Source organism: Theropithecus gelada, chromosome 15, assembly GCF_003255815.1.
Source record: "Theropithecus gelada isolate Dixy chromosome 15, Tgel_1.0, whole genome shotgun sequence".
Taxonomy (NCBI): domain Eukaryota; kingdom Metazoa; phylum Chordata; class Mammalia; order Primates; family Cercopithecidae; genus Theropithecus; species Theropithecus gelada.
The window spans coordinates 83158482-83181415 of NC_037683.1; the positions used below are offsets into that span (position 1 = coordinate 83158482).

At 35.0% G+C, this 22934-nt stretch overlaps 1 protein-coding gene across 2 annotated transcripts in view; it reads right to left on the minus strand.

The window, feature by feature from the left end:
• Nucleotides 1-5065: 5065 nt before the first annotated feature.
• PTAR1 (protein prenyltransferase alpha subunit repeat containing 1) overlaps nucleotides 5066-22934 on the minus strand; it is a 50504-nt gene continuing 32635 nt past the window's right edge. The window contains exons 6-8 of one of the 2 annotated variants that reach the window (XM_025360177.1): nucleotides 19217-19521; nucleotides 14254-14288; nucleotides 5066-14172 (exon numbers count right to left, since the gene is read on the minus strand). In XM_025360177.1, the coding sequence (XP_025215962.1) occupies nucleotides 13946-14172; nucleotides 14254-14288; nucleotides 19217-19521 (567 nt within the window). In that variant the 3' untranslated portion in view covers nucleotides 5066-13945. Of the gene's footprint in view, nucleotides 14289-19216; nucleotides 19522-22934 lie in introns of both variants that reach the window. The other variant, XM_025360178.1, reaches the window with a different exon arrangement.

Here is a 22934-nt window from a genome sequence, read left to right on the forward strand (position 1 = left end):
TTTGTTAGATATTTTCTAGTGTACAATTTTAATTCCTTTGTCATTTCTTCTTTTATAATACATTTTTCAGTTATTTTCTTAGTGGTTGCCCTAGGGAAAACTATTAGCATCTTAATGTATAACAATCTGGTCTGGATTAATACCAGCTTAGTTTTCATACTAGATATAAACTTTGCTCCTTTATAGTTCTGTTATCCACCCCAGTTATGGTGTTTTTGTCACAACCTACATTTTTATATAGTGTGTGCCTATTAACATGGATTTATATTTATTGCTACATGCAGTTGTCTTTTGAATTGGATAGGAAATGAAAGGAGTTACAAATAAAAAATATATCATACTGTCTCCACGTGGATTTGAGTAACTGTCTAGTGCCCTTTCAGTCTGAAGGATTAACCTTTAGTATTTCTTTTTAGGGAATGTCTGCTAGTGAAAAACTGTTTTAGTTGATCTTGGAATTTATTAATTTCTCTTTCATTTTTGAAGGACAACTTTGCCAGATACAGAATCCTGGTTGAGTTTTACTTTTCAGCAGTGAGAATATGTCTATTGCTGCCCTCTGGTTTCCATAGTTTCTATTGAGAAATCAGATATTAATATTATTGAGGATCCCCTACACATGACAAGTAACTTCTGTTTTCAAAATTTTCTTTTTCTTTGGTTTTGACAATTTGAGTATAATGTGTCTATGTGGGTCCCCTTGAATATATTCTACTCAGAGTTTCTGGGATTTGTACATTGACGTTTTTCATCAAATTTAGGATGTTTAAAGCAATTATATCTTCAAGTATTTTTTTCTAACACTTTCACTATTTTCTCCTACTGTGACTCCCATAATGTGTATGCTGATTGGCTTGATGGTGTGCCACAGATCCCTAAAGCTATTTACTTTTCTTTGCTTTTTTCTTTCTGCTCCTCAGTCTGTTTATTGCCAATTAACCTGTCATCAAGTTTGCTGATTCTTCTCCCTAGTCAAATCTGCTATTGAGACCCTTTAGTGCATTTAGTATACCTTTTTGGAATCTTTCTTTCCTTTTAAAATATCTTTCTTGATATTCTCTATTATATATTACATATATATGAGTCAGTTTTTATATTTTCTTTCAGTTCTTTGAATATAGTTACTTCTTTGAACATATTTAAAATAGCTGATTTAAAGTCCTTCTCTTCTAAATCTAATGTCTGGTCATTCATAGAGGCCATTTCTATTGTTTGCTTTTATTCCTGGGTATAGGCCATACTTTGTTTCTTTCCATGTCTTGCAATATTTTTGTTGAAATTTGAACATTTTGAATAATATAATGTGCCAATGCTGGAAATCAGATTATCCACCATTCACAGGTTTATTGCTACTGTTGTTTGGTGACTTTTCTGAACTAACTTCATAAAAGTCCATTTTTTTTTTTGGTCACAGGTGGCCACCAAAGTCTTTTCTCAGTAGTATGGTGGTCAGTTAGTAATTGGGACAGATATTTCCTTAAAGTAACAAATCTCCCATTTATTATTGAGGGGCTCATTGTGCATGCTGGGGCAAGACTTCCACATTCATTTAGGTAGTTTCTAGCTCTGCCTTAGCCTTAAGTTCCTGTTTGTGAATAGCCTTAAAGTCAATAAGGAGTTAAGAGTTACAGCCTTCCTGAGCATGCACACAGCCCTACACGTGTGTGGCATACCCTTCTAGATCTGAATTTTTTTAAATCATGTCCTTATTAGTGCTTTTGGTATCTTGTCCAATTAAATCTTGCCTACCTCAAGGTCATAAAGATATTTTGTTTTCTAGTGGTTTTATGGATTCTTAGTCTTATGTTTCATTCTATGATTCATTTTGAATTAATTTTTGTAAATTATGTAAAAGTTGGGCCTCTTTTTCATTTGGAAAACCTGTTGTTTCAGTACTTTTTAAAAATATTTTTTTACTTTATTTTTGAGACAGAGTCTTGCTCTGTCCCCCAGGCTGGAGTGCAGTGGCGCAATCTCGTCTCACTGCAAGCTCCACCTACTGGGTTCACACCGTTCTCCTGCCTCAGCCTCCCGAGTAGCTGGGACTACAGGCACACACCACCACACCTGGCTAATTTTTTTATTTTTTGTAGAGACAGGATATCTTGCTATGTGGCCCAGGATAGTATCAAACTCCTGGCCTCAAGCAATCCTCCCACCTTGGCCTTCGAGTGATGGGATTATAGGTGTGAGTCACTGCGCCTGGCTGGAAGAATGTTTCATGTGTTGTCTAGTCATGAATATGGCACCCTAATTTTTCCAATGTTTTTCTTCTTTGCAAATATAACTAGAAAAAAACATAGTATGCTTTATATGTGTATATATACACACACACACACACACACGTGTGTATATACGTATATGTGAACATGTACCCAAGGCCAAGCCAAGAAACAGAACCCTGTCGGAGTCCCACAGGTTCTTCATCTTGTTCCTGTCCCTGGCATGGTTCCACTCCCCAACTAGATGCAACCACCGTCCTAATCTTTGCAATAATTTTGTTTTCTTTAATGATTTTATTATTTTTAAACTTTACATGAATGGAAATATATTGCATATGTGTACTTTATTCTCATTCACCAAAGAATTTCTTCTGTTTATAATTCTAGATTACCAGTGTGTTCTGATCCAATGTTGCTGTCGAGAAGTGAGTTATCAGTTTAATCTTTTGTCTTTAGTTCTTTTTGATTTTTTTTTTCTGCTGGCATTCCACAGTCTTGGTATGATGTTTTTTAATTTATCTGCTTTGAATAAGATTTTAATATATTTTCCAACATTTTTAGTTGTGTTCAGTATGAAGGTTGGTCCTGCTATGATTAGAAATGAGATTTAAATTAAAAAAATAATAAAGTTAGAATCTTATTTACATACTGCTTTGTAACCTACTTTTAAAAACTTAACTTACTATGAGGTTTTTTCCTTGTAATTATAAGTTCTGTTTTTATGAGTGCATAGTATACCTCTACAGGAAAACACTAATTTACTCAATCGATTGTTGCACATTGTAGTTCTTGGTGATTTTCTACTATAATAAATGCTACACAAGATGATTTTTTTATTCACGTGGAATAACTGAAATTAAGACTTATATCAATGCCACCAACTGGATGTGTCCTCACTTAGTTATAAACAAGAGACAACGTGATAATTTTTGCTCCAAGGGATGTCAGTAGATGGTAATACTACACAACTTACTTGAAAATAAAACAAATAGGGGTGACTGGTGTTACACCCATCCCACGTGGTCACTACGTTTCAGTATTTTCTCAACAATGTATCTAGTGAGGTCACTAGCAATTTTAAAAAATATGAGAATATAAAGTATGACAGAGGGTCAATTCAGCCTAGTTAGCTTCCCTACACAGACCTTTCGCTGATCATGCTGCTGTAGTTATTGTGAGAGGTATATGAGAAATCTAATACGAGACATTCGTATATCATCAGACTTTTCCAGTACTAAAAGTGTAAATTCAGAAATACCATTCTGTCTGTTGCTCACATCATTAAGAAGAGGTAAAGCACTCAGAACCCCGACAGCCAGGATTACTCTAAGAATCTGTGAAATCAAAAACAAGATGTAAATTATTGCTTCCTTTTTTTAAAGCTAAGGTGGAGAGGCAAGCAACCCTTCAAATTCTATTTCTGTGACACTGTACACATATAATGATACTTCTGTGTTTCTCTTAAAGAAAAGGCACACTGTAACTTAAAGCTGATGCCCAACAGGGACAAAAGCTATGCTATTTAAATATCTCATAAAAAATACCTTTTCTTTTTTTAAGTAATAGAGTACCAAAAGCAAAACTTTGAGTTTCCAACATGAGAATTGTGCTATCTGCTAAATGTAGACCAATGACAAAAGGGTTATCATATTTAATAAATTTAATTGGCTAGTGTATCATCTTGGATCTGTTATTGTTCATCTTTCATTTCAAAAAGTATGTTACTAACCAAATCAATTTCCCAGGGAAGCACTTTACTAATACGGATTTTTGTCACACTTCTTATATAATTTGCTTATTAATTCAAATTAAGCTAGTTTTCTTTCCTAGCTTATCAGTGCAAAAACACTACTGCTTTTTTTTTTTTTTTTTTTTTTAATGTTTTATTTTTTTTGGAGACAGAGTCTCATTCTTTCACCCAGGCTGGAGTGCAGTGGAATGATCTCAGTTCATTGCAACCTCTGCCTCCTGGGTTCAAGCCATTCTCCCGCCTCAGCCTCCTGAGTAGCTGGGATTACAGATGTGCGCCACCATGCCTGGCTAATGTTTGTATTTTTAGTAGAGACGAGGTTTTGCCATGTTGGCCAGGCTGGTCTTGAACTCCTAAGCTCAGGTGATCCACCCGCCTGGGCCTCCCAGAGTGCTGGGATTACAGGTGTGGGCCATTGCGCCTGGCCAGTACTGCAATTTTAAACAATTGTAGTACTTTGCCATCATGCAAAATAAATTTGATATCCTGTTTCCTACCCAAAATATACGTAATAGTAATGCATTATATAAAATATAATCCTAAATAGTCAAGGGATAAAGTAATATAGGTCTTTCCCATAAAACACTTCTGAAATATTTAAAATTTGAGTTAAAAAAAAGCATCCGCTTTATCAAACACCTTTTGGAGTCTATCTACGTATTATATTGTGTAAGTAACGCTGCTATATCTGGCTTATAACATACAGAAGTGAGACTCAGGATTGAGAAAACACACAATGTAACACTAAAATAACCAAGTAATTCTGTGTGCTCTACAGGTTCATTTGAAATAGGTGGGAAAAAGCACATCTAGTCATAATAACTTTCACAAGGCAATTAGTCACTGTTAATGCAATTTAAAAACAACTGTGGCAATTTCTCTAATTTGTTTTTGACATTTCTTTTATGTTCTAGACATAGTGGCATTTTTATTCTTTCTACAAATGTAGGTCATAAAGTTATTGGTTTCATTTACACAACAGTTTACACCTCCACCTCCCTACCACCATCAAAGCAAATAAAATGGAAAGCTTGGTAGACTAGATTCAAGTTTAAAGCACCAAAAGTAAAAACAAAATCACACTTAACACTCATTTTAGGAGATGAAAGGTTTACTTAGAAATTGCAAACATTTAGCAAAGGTAAGACAAACACTATTTTCCATATTCTACAGAAATACAATAATTTATATCTGGCTTGGTACATGGTCACATAAGAACAAATCTAATGGAAAAAGATTTATTTTATTCTACTTTTCTGACACTTATCACAATGTAATAAGTGCCAGTAAGTCCTGGAAGACAGCTGCAGAGGAAGATTAGAATCCCAGGGCTGTTTGCTAATATACATGATTATATTGTAAGAATAATATAAAAACAAAATAGGTAAGATATACAATTAACATGCAATTTAAGCTATATTATTTTGAAGAAACAGGACAGAATTTAGTGAACGCAACTTGAAAATTTGTTAATAATGTATTATAATCAGCATATCACAGTATTTTACATGGTATGGAATTATTCCTCCTTAAATAATGCTTGGCAAATTGGAACAGGTTCATCCTACTTCTAGAGCATATTAAAATGAAGATGAAGGAAAACAAGCGGATAATTCTATTAGATGCTTTTCTAACTATTTTGAATTTGTAAAGTCCCATAAATACATGCCTACCTCACCATCTCCAAAGTTAAAATAAAGTCATACTTTGTACTCTATGAATCTGTACTGTCCGGTATAGTAGCCCTTAGCCATATGTGACTATTGAGCACTTAAAATGCGGCCAGTCAGAATTGAGATGTGCTGCGAGTACAAAATACACTCAAATCTAAGACTCAGTATGGAAGAAAAAGAAGATAGGTGTTTCATTAATAATCTTTTATATTGATTACATGTTGAAATGACATTTTTAATATACTGGGTTAAATAAAATGTTATTAAAATTAATTTTGCTTCTTTTTTAGTATGGCTACTAGAAAATTAAAAATTATGTTGTGGTTCACATTATATTTCTATTGAACAGTGTGGATATAGACAATCTATAGTCATTATATTAGCCTTAGAATTTAGCATCATACTTTAAGCACTCTGGGGTACTAACTCGAACTCCCAGAAACCCATAAGCACACTCTGCATATAAATTATTGCAAAATTCACTCTTATCTCTCTGCAAGATATGCATTTTAAGTGAAAAAAGAATTCACAAAATATTGAATCCTTAACAAATGTCAATTAGTATATGGAGAGAGCTAAAGGACTTCAATGTAGACTGTTTATACTGGGGAAAAATAGATCAAGAAACATAGCAGTGCAACAGAGGGAAGACCATTAGTCTCTTCAGTAAAGTAAGTTAGCCAAACTTACCTTTAATGGCCAAGGCCTGACCCTGCACCACAGATTATATACGTAACTTTTCCATTTAAACATAAACTATAAGAAAATCTTAAAACAATATTGATGGCAGCTAACTTAAATTTTCAAGCAATGTAAAATTAACAGGCATGGTGAATTCTAATGGCAGAATATAGTAGCTGAGAACTTCTTTTAAATGAAAGCTCCTCCATGTTAAATTATGCAATTGACTAGTGTCCAAAAAATTTGAGTAAAAAAAAAAAATTAGACGCTATTAAAAAAATCATAACTGGCCTTTGATATTTTTTCTCCCTCTCCTTTTTAAATCTTTTGTAGTGTAAAAATATTTGGCATACTTATAATACCTTGTCTTTTATTTTTTCTAACTCAAAAACAATAAGTTAATCTAAGAATGCATTCCATTATTTTCCTAAAAACAACATATGCCAAAATACAATACTCACAGTGCTCACCTCAGTCAGCAGCCAGCATCATAGTCATGCATCAAGAACCTTGCCAGGAGGCAATGCCTAATTACATTTGTACTATACACTCTGTTCCTCACAGTTCAAGTAGGAATGTTTATTTGTGTTTTATAAAACTGTTTAATCTTTTTACATTAGGTAAACTTGGTCAAAAATGCTTTGAAAACCACAAATTAACAGATGCTGAAACTACTGTATCATTCATAAAAAGTTCTCCCTCATGCCAAAGATGTTCGGAGAAAACAAGCAGAAGTTTATTGTAACTTCACATTTTACCAGTACCACTCTTAAGACGCTAGAAACAAGTAAGATTTAAGGAAAAATAAAAAGAACCTAAACCCCGATAGTACTGGATATACCAATACAGAGACTGATTGCAGAAGACTACAGTAGTTCTCTCTAGAGTTCAGCGAACTGCTTAAGACATTTAATTACATTTATTAATATGCCTTGCATAAGAAAATACTACTTAAACTTTCACATCTCCTATCTTTCAACTATGTTGTGTATAAATAATATTTTTATTACATGTTACTAACTCCAGCCTAAATAAGCCTCATAAATCATGTCAAATGATATAATTTTAAAATTCCACACATATATTACTCTACAAATATACTCCTTGGTGAAAAGATGTCAACAGTCTCCTTTCTGAAAGCTGTTAGTTTGATGTTAGATCAATCACTGACTAAGCATTTATTGAGCATCTACTATAACTGTACCCAGTCTTCAACTAATAAGAAAAAAATACCTGCTCCAAATGCAAGATGAAATAGTATTTGTAAGGGAGGATAATTTACAAACTTTTCTAATAGAATGCTCTTTGAATCAACATCTGAACATATGAGATTATGTGACAAATAAACCTAAATTTATTATGTATCACCTTATAAAGATAAATAAGCAATCTAAAGTGTGCTGCATAGTACCTTGAGGAAAGTGACTGCCATACATAAAATTAAGGCTGATTCCTTAAAGGTATGGAAGAAAAGCCAGAATGTTATTGTTTGTAAATGACTAAAGACTTAATATGAAAAGTTTACGTAACTATCTCGTTAATTTGGGCAAATGAGCACTTATGTTAGGTTTCTAACTTTGCTGGAAGATGTTGCTCTAATAAAGAAAACTGCTTTAAATAGGAGCACTTTAAATAGGAGCATACACAAAAATAAAAATCCTTTGTAAATTTCACTTGCAATGTTGTGCAACTGTATATCTTTGCCTTGTGCATTTGAAACTGATTATGTATTTTATGCAAAATGGTATATTTTTCCCAAAGCTAAGAATATGGACAATGATGATAAGACAGCTAAGCTAGTTTTATCTTTCTAGCTTTTATAAACTCTGACTTGTTGAATTCCTACAATGTGCAAAGCAGTATGCAATGTGTTGAACATATATGAAGTCTACACATAAAACAGAGGGAAATTGAAGTCTTTGGAAGCAAAATAGTTGTCAATTTGAAAACCAACAGTAATCATTTTCCTCAACAGTATTTCTAAAAGTTGAGAATGATGTCAATGAAAACAAAATACAATTATTCCCACCTCTACCAAAGATGGAACTGTAATACAGAAATCATTTCCACAGAAGACACAAGAATGTTCATACTAGAGCCATAGGGACCAAAGCAGCAAGATGAACAACGAGGCAGTCACAGAATATCTACTAGCTACTGTACTGGTAATAGTTTATAAAAAATACAATCTATACTAAAATTTAAGAGCTAATAATATATTTAGCATATTTTTGCCTTTGCTTTTTGTCACTGAATATAAAATTTGTCCTAAATTTACTAAATCTTCTACACCCTGAGGAATAACAACAGACTAATAAAGGTAATGTCAGGGTTAGCCTTCTGGACCATTCTATTGTCCAGAAAGCACAAATTATATATAGCTAATATTCTTGGAAGCACAAAGTTTCATCAGCAGACTAAACTACTGCCCTGTATTGTTCTTAGCAAAGAGTTTGGTTTTACAGTGTTAACATGGCCTGGTGAGAGTAGAGAAGTCAAAGTTGGGAGCCTGAGGTTTCCTCTCCCACCTAAGATCCACAACTGATACACTGGTTTTCTGTCTTCACCATGAACATGGCATATTGCTGCCCTTTAGGAATATATTATTCAACAGTTCTCTGTAAAAGCACTTTGGAATCTTTAGCTATATATTTCTATGAAATTATAGTTGCTATCTTGAAATATGGAATTCCTATCCCTTCCTTCTCCAGATACAAACAGATAAAATGATACATTTAAAATTTCATCTACGCATTTACTTCTTTTCCTCCAGTATCTGAAAGAAAGCAAGTACTGTTTTCACCCTTTCAACTGTATTACATTATGCCTGAATTTGAGAGGGAAGGAAGGTCCTAAAGTAAGGCAAAGGATTCATTTAGGACAACGTTCTGGCCTTTATTTTAGGGCAGAGTGCCACTGTTTCCCGTTGGACACAGGTTTCAGACTAATCTATTTGTGCACACACCATCCTCTAAATGGGATGCCTCCAACCCCCAAAACATTAGTTGCCAGAAAGAAAGAACTAAATATTGGTAGGGTCCTTAAAATGATAACTAATGGAATAATCAAAGCATCCTGCCTGCTTATATCAGTCTCTCACTGAAGGATAAAATACCCTATGGGGCCATGCCTAGCGATGGGAATAAATAAAACAATGGGCCACAATCAACTGTTTGATAAAACTTCCATCCTGTTTTCTTAAACATTAAATATAATCTTGCTCCCAAAAAAGTAAGAAAGGCACTCAAATTAACACAGTCCTATAGTTATTTTTTAAAAGACACTATGTGACAATAAGGAATTCTTGGGGTTGATTTTTCTTCTTCATTAACTTCCCAGTGCCTCTACACATCTCTCCATTAACTGGGAGCTTATTACAGAGCATACCTAGGTGTGGGGAGGCAGCAACACATAAAGTGCTAGGGTTTGCACAGTTCTATTTGAGAAATTTATTCAAGACAAAAGGTTCAGTTGTTATCAGGTTCAAATTTTCTAGCACACTTTAAATATCTTTAAGTTTTAAAATATAATTTTCCAATAGCAAAATAATAGTTAGCTTAAAACAGCTTTTTAGAAAAAAAAATCATGTTACTTCAACTTTACAACTAAATCTTTAGCATCTTCTATAACTCAGGGGAACTAGGGTAGGGATTATTAGATTGTTATACAGTAGGTGGTATCTGCCATCGTGTGCTATATAACAGAAAATTATTAAACTGATAATTTGTTTGCTTCAATATTAAAAATTCTTTTTACACGCACATACATGTGTGTGTGGCCTAACAAGAATAAATTGGCATGACCTGAACATACCTAAGTGGCATATGATCTACTATGTATTTGCTTTCCTGCAAACTACTGCATAAAAATCCAAAAACTTTTGTTTCCATATCTTGTATCACATAAGCCCTTATTTGAAAACTTAAGTACTTTTAGAGATAACCTGTATGTATTTAACCCTACTAATAATTAAGCCTTTAAGTGAGAACTGTACCATAGGAATAAGAAATATGACTGAAAGTCTGGGCCCAGAGTTTCTTAAGATGTAATAAAATGCTAAAACCTAGAGAAGACAAAGGGGACATTAATATGTATCAAATCCCTAAGCTTACAAAGTGACTCACACCGATTTAAGAAATACCTGAAAGAGTCACAGTTCAAGTTGTGGGGAAACAAGGAGAAGCATAAAATGATGATACGTGCACAGGTACAGATCAGTAAGTCACTGAAATCAAAGAATTTCTTCAGATGACCAAAAGCAGTTCTCCTCTGTGTGCAGGATCTGTCCTCTAATACCGCAAATGAACAGAAAGTGGTGTTCTTAATGCAAGTGGGTTCTTCAGCTCTACAATTTTTAGTATATGTTATAGTACAGTTAATTGACAATTACAGAGCTGCATTTCTTGGCTGGGATTTAACAAGTTTAAACAAGGTAATGAAATGAAGAAAAAAAAGTCTAAATCAACTTATTCTATAGGCAATAGCACTTCCCACGTATTACGAAACTAGAAAGCATCATTCATTCACAATCCATTGCACTAATCCATCAATTTCTCAATCATCACTCATTCTTATCACTCCCAAACAATCTTTCTCTTCTTCTGTTAGTCATTCATTAATTTAATAAATATTTAATGAGTCCTCACAATGTGCAGGGCACAAGTAGAATCTGAAAAACACCGTATTGCCAAAACAGGTACACTAAAGTACACTAAGGTACACTAAAAGTGGGGTGAAGGTGGTGGTGGAGACAGTTACAGAGCTTAATGCTTTTTGCTTGTCAGTAGTATTCTTAATCCACAGTATGGTACGATGACCCACTGTTCTTTCAGTGAAAGTTTAATGAAATACATGTCAATAAGCCATCTTTTCCTTTTAACAATTAGTTATAGAAAAATAAGTAAAGACTAACAAGTCCCAGAAAATAGACACATCCTTTCTACTACATGAGCTCAGTCAAAGACATTATCATGCTACAGCTAGCGGGTTTAAATATTAACCACTTAGGAAAAAAAACAACCATATAGGGTAATATTAGGATTTTCTATGAATGAACAATTAAAAAATGCAAACTCTAGAAATAAAGCAGCACACAAAAGTTACATACTAACAGTATCCTTTGGATATTTGTATTTTTGCTCTCTACTTAAAACTTTTAGGAAGAAACCAAGACATATTAAAGGACTGCACGGCTTCAAAAGAGTGGGTTAAGAGCCTTAGAAGATATGAAAATAGTTAACACCAAAGATGGGCAAGATCATCAGTGGAAGGTACACAAAGGCATGGAGCACTATAAAAATTTAGCTAGTGTTTCATAGGGTATTGTCACTCATTTCCTGATATTTTTTCACATCAAAGCATAATAAGCCCTATTACTCAAAATGTGAAAAATGATTTTTAGGAAAAAAGGTAATACTGAGTTCGGCCAGAATCTGGCAACATATTTTAGTGGAATGGGTTGAACCACCCATGTCTTTTCTGTGTAGTTTGCCCCCAAACCCTCACAGGAGCTAAAAATCATAAACTTATGATTTTATCCATAGAGGTCTAGGTGGACCTTGAGGTATTTGATTCAAAATATGTTTTGTACACAAAGGGCCATGGAATTATGTTCTTAATGGCATTTTTTCATCTAAATAATATAAAAGCTACAAAAAGGTAATTTTTGACTTGAGAGAAGAACAAATTCTGTCTACTGGGGCCAGGCTAGACAACGGTTTCTGGCATTCTTAAGTCTCACTCACTTAAACAGTCTGCCACTCAACAAAACCAGGATGCCCAACAAAAGGACATATTTCTGCTTCTTTAAGGTGATGTACCTAACTCAAGTCCAGGCTTTCTATAACAGTGAGACAGAGAGGTTTATTTTCCCTACATCTTTATCCCCACTTTGCAAATCACCTAGCCAGTAAAAAGCACAACAGGCAAAGCATGGTTGTCACACTTATTTCTGCCACTATTACTCACATTCTGCACAGAGATAGGACAACTGACAGCTTCCATCATTAGGGAAACCTTTAGAAGGGCCACTCTTGTTGATATTTCTGGTATATGAATGTATTTTAGATGAGGTATGAAATTCATTGCAAATAGGGGGTAGAAATCTTGAAGACACACCCCTGAAGTAAGAAAGGAAAGATATACAAAAATGACACATGAAAGTGACAAAAAATATGTAATGGATTGGCAAAACAGAAAGTATATGAAAAGAAGAAACACAGACCATTTACAAAAGGGCAAATATAAGAAAGCAGACATTACATGGCCCATTCCCCACCCTCACCCCACCTACCTGAAAAACTCAGCCCTTGTTATTGAAAACATAAGATACAGCTATAATGTGGATACTTTGGTACCTCATCCCTGATTAAGTTCAGTATAAAAGTGTTTTGTTTTGCACATACTATCCCTTCCCCTGGCATTTGCCAGTTAAACTTTAATAGTCACTTCATGATAATTTTGTAGTCTCCATAGTGTATCCTCAATAATTTAGATTTTTAAAAAGGAAGATTTTTATGGATGTATTTCTTTATATATTTCTCCCATTTGTTATAAGTAAATTTGAAATTAAAAAGTAGTAATAGCTAAAAACAGCATTCCAGGTTTTCAGAAAGAAAAAAAAATCAACTGTATAAGGACTGACGTGTTTTGGCATATACCAAATTTGAGGTAAAAATCTATCAAAACTAGCAATAAAAATAATTTTCCTTTACTGCAATTACATAAACTCTTAGTTTTTTTTTTTTTAAATAACCATTTAAAAAATGGATTACATTGGAAGCATTTTTTTCATATAAATTCCAATACTTCTGACTTTGGTAATTGGGTAGAACAGGCTAGAGAAAGAGAACTAGTTTATATTTTTACACATTCACCCATCTAGCCATTTGATTCTTAAAACAATTACATCAAGTTATTCAGCATTCATACCAACATTTCAGCATTCATACCAACATTCTTAAGTTGAACTGCAACATAAATGTTTATTTTCAACTTGTTTTAGAAACAGGGTCTCAACTCTGTTGCCCAGGCTGAGTACAGTGGTGCAATCATGGCTCACTATAGCCACAAACACCTGGGGCTCAAGCAATCCTTCTGCCTCAGCTTCCTGCGTAGTTAGGAACACAGGTGCATAGCACTATGCCTAGCTATTTTTTTTTTTTTTTTACTTTTTGTAGAGATGGGGTCTTGCTATGTTGCCCAGGTTGGTCTCAAAGTCCTGGGCTCAGGCGATCCTCCTGCCTAGGCCTTAAATTTTTAATTTTTAAAATAATTTGCCTATGCAGCAATTGGACTGAGGTGGGTAGAGGTGTGTATGTGAACCAATCAGGAAAACCAAATGAGAAGCCCCACTTACAGAAATACAAAGGGTGAGAAGTTCAACAGAAAATTTAAGACACGTTGTTTAGCACGAAGGAACTATACAACTATTTTATCCCCACAGGAATGCCAGTTATTAACAAAATAAATAAAATGAAAGATTTACTATGGACTTTCAACCTAAAGATGAAGAACATATGGTTAGCCAATAATAGTAAACAGTTCATGCAACTATGTAAATAATAAAAGAAAGCAATATTGCACTAAAAGGGGAACCTTGTAGGACTAATTCACCTCTTTCATTGACTCAAAGTAACCAGCCATTTCCTGTATGCACTGGCAAACCTGGCTTGCTCCACGTTCCGACAGGTGGACAATATTTGATCAATGAACCTGTGCTCCATTTCTAGGCCTAGAGAGTCTGGAGCTGGTGTCCGCTTCAGGCGTTTGGTTTCCTGGGAATAGCCTTGCTTGCTAGAGTCATTCAGTCCATCCACTTCCATTGCCTGAGACAGTTGGGAGCCTGCTGGGATAAGGTGCAAGTCACTCAAAGTCCCCCCAGGGCTGTCTGCAGGTGACAACTGGGTCATGCTGTGAGGAAACCTACCATTTAAGTGATGCTGAAGGTAGAAAATATGCCGCCTGCGATAGAGAGGGGAAGGAAGAGAATAAAGAAAATCACATTTTTTTCACATTCCGGAAAAAAAAGTTTGCAATTTCAAAACATACAGTATTCAGTTCACTGTCCACTTCATAACCAAGTTATACAGGGGAAGGAGGAAAAACAGTAGCAATGATGTTCCAGGATATTTGGACAAAGAAAGTCTTATAACCCCAGCTTACAGGTTTGTTTGTGAGAAAGAATACGGTCCTAAGGTTTTTCATAAGCATTTACTGAGATGACGATGACTTGGAGATGGTACTCTATGGTAACTATAACATAAAATTAGAAATATGTGATAGTCTTATTTCTGCTACAAATTATAAATATAAAACAAAACCAAAAATGAACCTCATTGATATCCTGGAAGAAAAGTGATTCAGAAATAAGGGGACTGAACAGTTCCTTTAGAGGCTGAATCTGTGGCCTCTATCAAATACTTTAATAAAAATAACGTATCTGTTGTAGGGGGTCTTATTCCCTAAAACTCAACTGAACTTTACCCTAAATCCATCACCAACTACAGTTTTAAACATCCACATGCACTGGGGATGTGCTGAGCTCTGAGCAAAACATGTTAAAAGATACAGTTCCTGTTCTCCCTTTGAGAAGAGCAATTCTCCTGCCCTTAGAACCACCTAGAATTGTTTGTTAAAAATGAAGATTCCCGTGCCTAATCTCCAAAAATTTCAATTCAGTGGGGGCACATCTATGTACAATGAACTGTATAAGCTCTAGGTTGTTATATCTCATCATTCACATTGGCAACTCTAAGCCCTTAAAAGAGAATTCTATTCATTTTCCTTGCATATTCTGAAGCAGACAGGGAGCATATAATGTACCAGTTTTACAAGGGGTAAAACTTAAAGGCCAGATAAGCTGCTTAATGACAATGAGTCAGCAGTAGACAACTGGCCTATGGCACAACTAGTTTATATTATGCTTTGCTCTTTTTTTTTTTTTTTTTTTGAGACAGTCTCACTCTGTCACCCAGGCTGGAGGGCAGTGTGGCACAATCTTGACTCACTGCAAGCTTCGCCTCCCGGGTTCACACCATTCTCCTGCCTCAGCCTCCCGAGTAGCTAGGACTACAGGCGCACACCACCATGCCCAGCTAATTTTTTGTATTTTTACTACAGACGGGGTTTCACTGTGTTAACCAGGATGGTCTAGATCTCCTGACCTTGTGCTCCACCCTCCTGGGCCTCCCAAAGTGCTAAGATTACAGGCCAGATATTGTATTTTTTACAAACCGAAGGTTTGGCAATCTTGTGTCAAGCAAGTCTATCAGCACAATTTTTCCAACTAAAGGTGGTCACTTTTTGTCTGTGTCACATTTTGGTAACATTCCTAATATTTCAAACTTTTTCAAGATTATTATATCTGTTATGTGATCTGTGATCAGCGATCTTTGATGTTACTACTATAACTATTTTGGGGTGTCACAAACACACCCATATAAGATGGTAAACTGAACCAATAAATGTGTGTGTTCTGACTGCTCCACCAACCAGCTCATCCCCCATGTCTCTCCCTCACCCTAGGCCTCCCTGTTCCCTGAGATACAATATTGAAATTAGGCCAATCAATAACCCTACAATGAACTCTAAGTGTTCAAGTGAAAGGAAGAGTCACAGATCTCTCACTTTAAATCAAAAGCTAGAAATGATTAAGCTAAATGAGGAAGGCATGTCCAAAGCTGAGACAGGCTGAAAGGTAGGCCTCTCATACCAGTTAGCCAAGTTGTCAATGCAAAGGAAAGTTTTTGAAGGAAATTAAAAGTGGTACCCCAGTGAACACACAAATGATAAGCAAAACACAGTCTTACTGCTGATATGGAGAACGTTTTAGTGTTCTGGATAGAAGAGCAGATCAGCCACAACATTCCCTTAAGGCAAAACCTAATCCAGACTAAGGCTCTAATGCTCTTTAATTCTAAGACTGAGAGAGGTGAGGAAGTTGGAGAAAAAGAGTTTGGAGTTAGCAGAGACTGGATCATGAGGTTTAAGGAAAGAAGCCATCTCTATAACATAAAAGTACAAAGTGAAGTAGCAAATGCTGATGTAGAAGCTGCAGCAAGGTATCCAGAAGACCTAGCTAAGATCCCTGATGAGGGCAGCTATACTGACAAGAGATTTTCAATGTAGATGAAATACCCTTCTATTGAAAGATGCCGTCTAGGACTTTCATAGCTAGAGAGAAATCCATGCCAAGTTTCAAAGGACAGTCTGACTCTTGGTAAGGGCTAATGTAGCTGGTGACTTTAAGTTGAAGCCAGGGCTCATTTACCATTCCAATAATCTTAGGGCCCTTAAGAATTATGCTAAGCCTACTCTGCCTGTGTTCTATCAACTGAATAACGAAGCCTGGATGAAAAGACATATGTTGACAGCATGTCCATTTAAAGAATGGTTAACTGAATATTATGAGTCCACTGTTGAGAACTGCTGCTCAGAAAAAAAGGATTCCTTCCAAAATATTACTGCACACTAACTATGCACCTAGTCATGTGAGAGCTCTGATTGAGATGTACAAAAAGATTCATGTTGCTTTCATGACTGCTAACACAGCATTCATTCTGTAGCCCATGGATCAAGGAAAAACTTCAACTTTCAAGTCTTGTTAAGAAATACATTTCATAAGGCTATAGCTGCCACAGATAGTGATTCCTCTAATGGATCTGGGCAAAGTAAATTGAAAACCTTCTGAAAATCGTTCACCATTTTAGATACCAATTAAGAACGTTTGTGATTCATGGGAGAAAGTCAAAATATCAACATGAACAAAACTCTGAGAGAAGGTGATTCCAACCCTCATGGATGACTTTGAGGAGTTCAAGACTTCAGTATAGTAAGTCACTGCAAATGTGGTAGAAATTACAAGAGAACTAGAATTGGAAGTGGGGCCTGAAGATGTGACTGAATTGCTTACAATCTCATGATAAAACTTGGATGGATGAGGAGTTGCTTTCTACGGATGAACCAAAATAAAAAGTATTTTGTTGAAATAGAATCTACTCCTGGTGAAGATGCTGTGAAATGAACATTGTTGAAATGACAACAAAGGATTTAGAATATGACACAAACTTATTTGATAAAGCAGCAGCAAGGTTTAAGAGGACTCCAATTTTGAATGAAGTTCTACTGTGGGCAAAATGCTGTCAAACAGCATCACATACTACAGAGAAATCTTTCATGAAAGAAGAGTCAAACTTCATTGCGATCTTATTTTAGGAAATTGCCACAGCCACCCCAACCTTCAGCAACCACCACTCTGATCAATCAGCAGCCACCAACACTGAGGCAATACCTTTCACCAGGAAAATACTGCAACTTGCCGAAGGGTTGGATGATCCTGAGCATTTTTTAGCAATCTAGTATTTTAATTAAGATACATAGTTTTTTTTTTTAGACATACTGCTGTTGCACACTTCTTAGACTACAGTGTAATGTAAAAGTAACTTTTATATGCACTGGGAAACAAAAAAATTGTGTGGCTTACTTTATTGCTTTATTCACTTTATTGCAGTGGTCTGGAACTCAACCTGTGATATCTCTGAGGTATGCCAGTAGCTTAAAAGATCTATCTTCTCTCTTGAAAACATGAAATAAGTGACTTGGTTTTAAGAGAAAAAGAGCATTCTCTACTAATGAAGGTGCCAAAGAGGGGAGATAATCTTTTGTTCTGAATATATTTAGTAAGGAAAAGCAGCTGACCAGGTCTCCTCAAATAACCTACAAGACAGACTAGACTGGAGAAAGAAAGAAAATCTCAGTAACTTTAGAAATAGGCAATTTTAAAGAATGCCTACCTCCTTCCTGCCTAGTGCAGGCAAGTCTTTCATTTACAAATACAATGCTATGGCCTAAAGTAGAATCTGTATTTATGAAGATGAAGACGCCTCCAAATAAAGGAAGATCCAAAAGAAATGAAGCTGGGAAGGGGTCACATATGTGACTTCATTCCAACATACTGTCAAATGTACTCACAACTGAAGTGGATAGGTTGCTAACCCTTTTTCACTCTTTGCTACCAGACTTTCCCCTCTCTCAAAGGTAAATTCTCTTACACTTTAAACAAAAAGTGTCAAGAGATTATACTTCAGGTAAGTTAATTTGCAGACCATCAGGGTTGGAAAAATGATAAAGCATACCTTATTCTCGGGGTCTAATCAAATCTCAATCCTGACTGTGCATCAATATTATGTGTTGAGTTTTTTCTCAAAAAAAAAAAAAAAAAAAAAAAGGCCAGACATGGTGGCTCACACCTGTAATCCCAGCACTTTGGGAGGCTGAAGCAGGTGGATCACCTGAGGTCAGAAGTTCAAGACCAGCCTGGCCAACATGGTGAAACTCCATCTCTACTAAAAATACAAAACTAGCCAGGTGTGGTGGTGAGCGCCTATAATCCCGGCTACTCGGGAGGCTGAGGCAGGAGAACCTCTTGAACCTGGGAGGCAGAGATTGCAGTGAGCCGAGATTGTGCTATTGCACTCCAGCCTGGGCAAGAAGAGCGAAACTCTGTCTCAAAAAAAAAAAAAAAGAGAGAGAGAGAGATGGCAGCAATTCATCCTAGATATGCTAAGTATTAGTATCTCCAAGGAAAGAGTCCAAAAACTTTTGATTCTGTTTTATTTTGGAACTAACACAGGTTATTCTACTGCACAGTCAAGGCTGAATATCACCATCCTAAGCTGCAGGCAGAGATCTACATAAGCAAGCTCTTATTAATGATGATGATGATGATGAGATGGTAACACAAAACCTCTTGTATTCACTCAGGCAAAGCTCAACAATCAGATGACCATGTTTACCCAAGCAGGCAGGAATCAGGTGTAACTAACACCTTCTGCAGCTCTCATGAGGACACGCATAGTTTTGTGTAGAAAATAGATTTTCCCTTTTCTTACCTATGACACCAAAGGGTTTCATGTCCTGGGTAGGAATCAATAAGATCAGTGCTGAATTCAACTTCTTCTTCTAGAAGATGGTGAAGATTAATCCTTGGTTCCTCTGTTGAAACTGCTGCTTCTTCATCTTTTGGAAGAACTAGCGCTGGCTCACTTCTCAAAGGATTTTGCTCCATCACAGAACTGTCTATCACAGTTTGGCTAATCAAAGACTTTAGCAAAAACTGGCGGTAGTGAAATCCACTGTGGTCTGAAACGTGCATAGATGCCCAGTGTTTAGTAGAAGACAGTTCATCAAGAAGAATCTTGTAAGAAGAAAAAAGGGAAGTAAGAAGAAGAGTTCCGAAAGGTTCTTCTTTCTCCATTATTGCCTCTGATTTCTCTTTGATTTGTTCCTTTTTTGACAAGACCATTCTTACCAATATTTTGTACACAATGTCCAGCACAGTGCTCTCACTTAGTGGAAGCTTAATACATGCAAATTTTCTCTTCCCCATATAAAAGTGATAGATTTTTTTTTTTTTAAGATTAAAGAATTTAAGAACTCATTTGTCCTCCTTCCCTTAGACCTTGACTACTCACATTCTGATTGATACACACAGAGAAGGAAAGACAAATTCTAAAATAATGATGAGCATTAGGGTATTCATTTACAAGTAATGCTGACGTAAAAGGAAAAATATAAACTCAGATTACTTTCATATAAACTTTATTTTACATTTAATAAATGTGTATAATATCTAACTTATTCTGTCTTCAACAATAGGCTCAGTGAAATTATTTGTTCTTCAGTATAAGTGCCATGAGGGCAGAGACCATGTTTGTCTTGTTCACTACTTAATTATAAGGGATTAGTAGAAAAACATGATGCACTAATAATAAGAATGTTTCAAGAGCTCGTGACTTTATTTGTCTCAAACTTATTTAACAATAATAAATGGGTTTTAAAAGAAATGAAATAAAATTCAGCAGTAAATTGTTTAAATCTTTGTGATACCAATATCTTGCAAACTGAAGAATTTCAAATGAAATGCTTTTTTAAAAAGCAGCACTTATGCAAAAATAATTTATTTGAGAGTGTCTTGGACAGGTAGCAAACATAAATCAGTGAAAGGTATATCAAGTGCCTACCACGTTCCATCAGAGGATTTTCAGACCAGCTAAGGAAAAAAGATACACATTTGTGAACAGTTAACAATATAGACAGCGTAATGCTGAATGCCACCTTTACCTGTCTGTCAAAGGTCCCAGACAAATGCCTTCTCCTGTACCATGATCTTTTTTCCATTTCTTACACCATTTTTCTTCCCCGGGAATCTTTCCTTTTCCTGAACCCCCACAGTACTTATGTATTGCATCACATTTATTAAAGAATTTCAGTGCATCTCTTCATTCCCATTAAACTCAGTGAGTGAGGGCTTTAAGATATTTATTCATTCCTATTTGATACTTCAATCCTCCTATACCTACTGACATCAGAGTGGATACATAAATATTTTATGAAATGAATGAATGAACAATTTAATAAATAAGGCGAATAGTATAAAGGAGTAAGATTACTTCCAGCCAAGACAGTCAAGTTGTATCAGTGATATGTTTTAAACATCTCCTTTAAGTTCCAATGAGTTTATTCACAGCCACCTAAATTTATTACAGAGGTTAGAGCTGGCAAGTCTCTGAGAAATGGAAAACAGTATCTTTATTTGATTTTAAAAGGCGAGCAAAAAATAGCACCAGATAAACTCCTACCTGAAATAAAAACTAATCTTACGTTTATTACATTTTTGAAAAATAAACCTGTAGAACATTCTGGCTATAATACAGCAGCTTTTTTATTTTGGCATGGCTTCTTAGTATGGATTGAAAAGAGTACTCTACTTATTTAAAGTGAACTTATATAATATGAAAAACATTTAGATTATTTCTAACTGGATATTTCTATGTATAAAATTGCAGTTTATTATTTAATTTTGAGGCAAAAATGGCACATAAATAAACGATGTTCTGGCTGGGTGCGGTGGCTCATGCCTGTAATCCCAGCACTCTGGGAGGCTGGCGGATCACCTGAGGTCAGGAGTTGGAGACCAGCCTGGCCAACATGGTGAAACCCTGTCTCTACTAAAAATACAAAACTTATCGGGCGCAGTGGTGCATGCCTGTAGTCCCTGTTACTTGGGAGGCTGAGGCAGGAGAATAACTCGAACCTGGGAGGCAGAGGTTGCAGTGAGCCAAGATTGCTCGACTGTACTCCAGCCTGGGTGACAAAACGAGACTCCATCTCAAAAAGGAAAAAAATATACATATATTTTCAACAAAATCACTTTCTTAAAAAAATTATTAGGCTTGTAAAGAGAAAATCCACTGTATTCTTTTCCCTAAGATATAAAGATGCATATTAAATGAAAGAAGAAACTTTAACTGGAATTTCAGGGCATTTTCTTGTTAGAATAAAAAGATATAAAGATATAGGGAATGATTTTTTTTAAAAAGACAGCAATTACTTTTAAGTGATCCAATTAACTTTTAAGTGATCTAAAGCTACTATATAAAGATATGGCTTTAATGTACGGTACTGATGGGATAAATGACCTTTATGTGATATACCTTAAATATCTTCCTTTTCCTATTTCCGTATGAAAACATGAGTAAGTGAGTAAATAAACTACAAGAAAACTGCAGATGCAGGGCTATGAAAAAGAGGGATAACGTGTTAAAAATGAAAGACTACTAAAAATACATATGCTGTAGGTCCTGTAAACTTTTAAAAATAACATTTGGGCTTTCTTCTGATTATAAAAGTAATACAAAATGATCAATATAGAAAATTCCAATAATACGGAAAAACATAAAAAAGCAAACAAAAATCCATTATTTTGTTGGCCAGAGATCACTACTTGTAACATTCTGGCATAAAACAAATCTTTCAGGTTTTTTTCTATGTATGCACATGCACAGAGTTTATTTTTAACAAAAATCTGGGATATTCTTTTGTACTAATTTTATTCCACTTCAATTATAAATATATTCCTATGGCATTAAATATTATTTTATAATTTTTAACTCGTAAAATATTTCACCCTCAGGATTATCAGAATTTAACCATTCCCCTGTTTGTTTCTACTCTTGTATAAGTAACACTCATATATAAATCTATGTACATATCTAATTATTTAGGAGAAATTTCTAGAAATATACTTGCTGGAACAAAGAAAAAAACTTTATAAGGTTCTTAGCACATACTGTCAAAGTGCCCTGCAGAAAGGCCATATAATTTATACTCCTATTGGAAGTACATGTTAATGCTTATTTCCTAAATTCATCATCAATACTTTAATCTTCACTAATTTAATAAGAATCATGTTTCATTTTAATTTACATTTCCTTAATTATCATCTAAATATCTTTTCTTGTGTGATTACTTTTCCTTTGTTTCTTCATTTATGAACTGCCTATTTTGCCTAATTCCCTACTTTTATGAATTGTCTAATTTACTATTTGTGATAGTCATTATTTTTCTTATGAGTTTGTAAGAGGTCTTTACATATTAAAGATACTAAGTCTCTATTTGTCATATGTGTTGTAAATATTATTTCAGTGTATTACTGCAACTGATTTTTAAAATTCTTTTCTTTTTTTTAAAGATTTGGAGTCAAGTAAAATTCTTTTTTTTCTTTTCTCCCTCAGGTCTATTGAAGTGTAAATGACAAATTAAAATTGT